Source organism: Aplysia californica, unplaced genomic scaffold, assembly GCF_000002075.1.
Source record: "Aplysia californica isolate F4 #8 unplaced genomic scaffold, AplCal3.0 scaffold00152, whole genome shotgun sequence".
NCBI classification, from domain to species: domain Eukaryota; kingdom Metazoa; phylum Mollusca; class Gastropoda; order Aplysiida; family Aplysiidae; genus Aplysia; species Aplysia californica.
This window is the reverse complement of record NW_004797422.1, coordinates 910,795-912,890: the sequence shown is the minus strand read 5'-3', so window position 1 is coordinate 912,890 and position 2,096 is coordinate 910,795. Positions and strand designations below refer to the sequence as shown.

General features: G+C 45.7%; 1 protein-coding gene across 1 annotated transcript in view; it reads right to left on the bottom strand.

Moving 5' to 3' along the window:
* Window positions 1-2,096, bottom strand: part of LOC101845165 (organic cation transporter protein) — a gene marked incomplete in the record, with an annotated part of 19,820 nt that overhangs the window by 4,246 nt on the left and 13,478 nt on the right. The window contains 2 exon segments of the mRNA XM_035969526.1: window positions 621-833; window positions 1,662-1,830. Of these exon segments, the coding sequence (XP_035825419.1) occupies window positions 621-833; window positions 1,662-1,830 (382 nt within the window).

The following is a 2,096-nucleotide window of genomic DNA, read 5'->3' as shown; positions in this document are numbered from 1 at the left end:
GGGGGGTGGAGCTTTAAAAATGTCTGTCAGTGGAGTTGAGCCCACATCATTCACCAGTTGACAAAGACAACAATAATTAATTATCCTGATGGTCGACGTCTTTTACTTACTATACATCGCACATGGAAGTACATTGGTGGTTAACGTCTTAGAATTAAACACGTCATGCGTAGAAGTACATTCGGACAGAAGGAGGTAAAGGGGTTTTAAAAAACGCCCGTCGGTGGAGGTGAACCCATGCTACTCGCCAACTTACAAAGACAACACGTATCCTGATGGTCAACGTCCTTAATTTACTACACATCACAGATTGAGGTACACAAGTGATTATTTTTTTAGGTTTATGTTTGGTTGTTTTTTTTCTCGTTTTTTTTTGGGGGGGGGGCAATGGTTGACGTGTTTGACTTAACACGTCGTACATAGAAGTATATTGGGGGATATTCTGTATTTGTAAGAAAAATCCATACCATACTCTTGTTAGACACTCACCAATTGACAATTACAGCAATTATGATGGTCCATGTCTTTGGCTTAAACACGTCGTAAATAAAAGTACCTGGTGATGGCGGGGGGTGGGCTTTAAAAACCTCCTTCAGTAGATTTGAACCTCTGCAACTCACCAGTTGACAAAGACAACAATGATCCTGATGGTCAACGTCTTTGACTTAAACACGTCTGTGAGTTTCCCCTTGGGTTGTCCAGCGTCTTCGTGCTCGTCTATAGCGTCTTTGGGCAGCTCTTTCCCGTTGGCTTTGGCCACTCGCTCCATGATAGCCCGGGCTTCCTCCACACGCCCTTTGTTGATGAGCCATCGGGGAGATTCGGGGACCAGCCTGAGAATTTGGGGAAGGGAGGGGGGGGGGTTGTGTTGGGTGAGGGCAGGATAAATTGAGCTAAAGGAAAGGAAATATAGATACTAGATACAGGAAAAGGGAAAGGGAGTGAGGAGGGAATGGAGGGTGAAGGGTGGGTGAGGAAAGGAGAGGAAAGGAGAGGTAGAAAGACAGAGATAAAGTGGAAGTGGGGGAGGATGGAGTGGAGGGGTGGAGGGGGAGATAAGCGGGGAGTGAAGGAGAAAAATGGAGAGGGTAGAGGGGGAGACAGACTGGGGGTGGGGAGGGAGAGATAGACAAGTAGTAAGGGAGAAGAGTGGAGGGGATGGAGGGAGAGGGGGAAACAGCTATGGGACAATGATAGTGTTGTGAGATCATGAAACCAGTTTGGAAGCATGTGAGACAGACGTATGAGAGTCCTGATAAGCCTTGAGACATGTTCTTTTACCGTAATGCCTTACACCTCAATCGGCAAAATTTAGATCAGTTAGAAGGTGGATTGCTTCCAGGGCCAATCCGGATTAAGTTCGATACAGAATAACGGCAGAAAGACGGACGAGAATACTCGTTTTCAAAAATACCTTTTCGTGAATCGAGCTCACATCTTCTGTGTGTATAAGCAAAGCGACTAACCATTACACCGTAGACGCTGCAAAAAAAAACCCACAAGTTTTCTGAGACCATGACCTCTGACGTATGTCTGAATGTCTGATTCAGTATATTATGGAGCGCACGATTTGACACAAAAAGTAAGTGAAGTAAGTTAAAATTACACAATGACCAATGATCCCTGTTACTGTTAGCAAAATGGTGCTAAACCGGCCTTACCACCAAACAGATAGAAAGCAGACAGCGTAGCAGGACATGGCCAGCTGTAGCGTCTTCCAGTCTCTGATGGCGAACGCCACTATGTCCACGATGAACATGCCGAGACACCAGTAATACTGGATGGCAATGCCTGCCAGAACACGCCATTTCCGGCCCACCAGCTCCATACCTGTGACGAAGAACACAAATGTATGAACTCAGACTAGGAGTTAGCAAAGATAGTACACTCTTTGGAGTTAGTCAAGCAGACCCCATAGACATTAATTATAAAGCGCATAGTACATTGTTGTAATCAGGCAAAAAGAGACAATTCTTTACTTGCTTGGTAAAAAGAAGCATGCCGACACTATGACGGCCATTTAGAGCCAGAGAGAAAGTAAGACAAATAAACAGATGAAAAGTGTGTGTGTGTGTGGGGGGGGGGGGGGGGGGGGG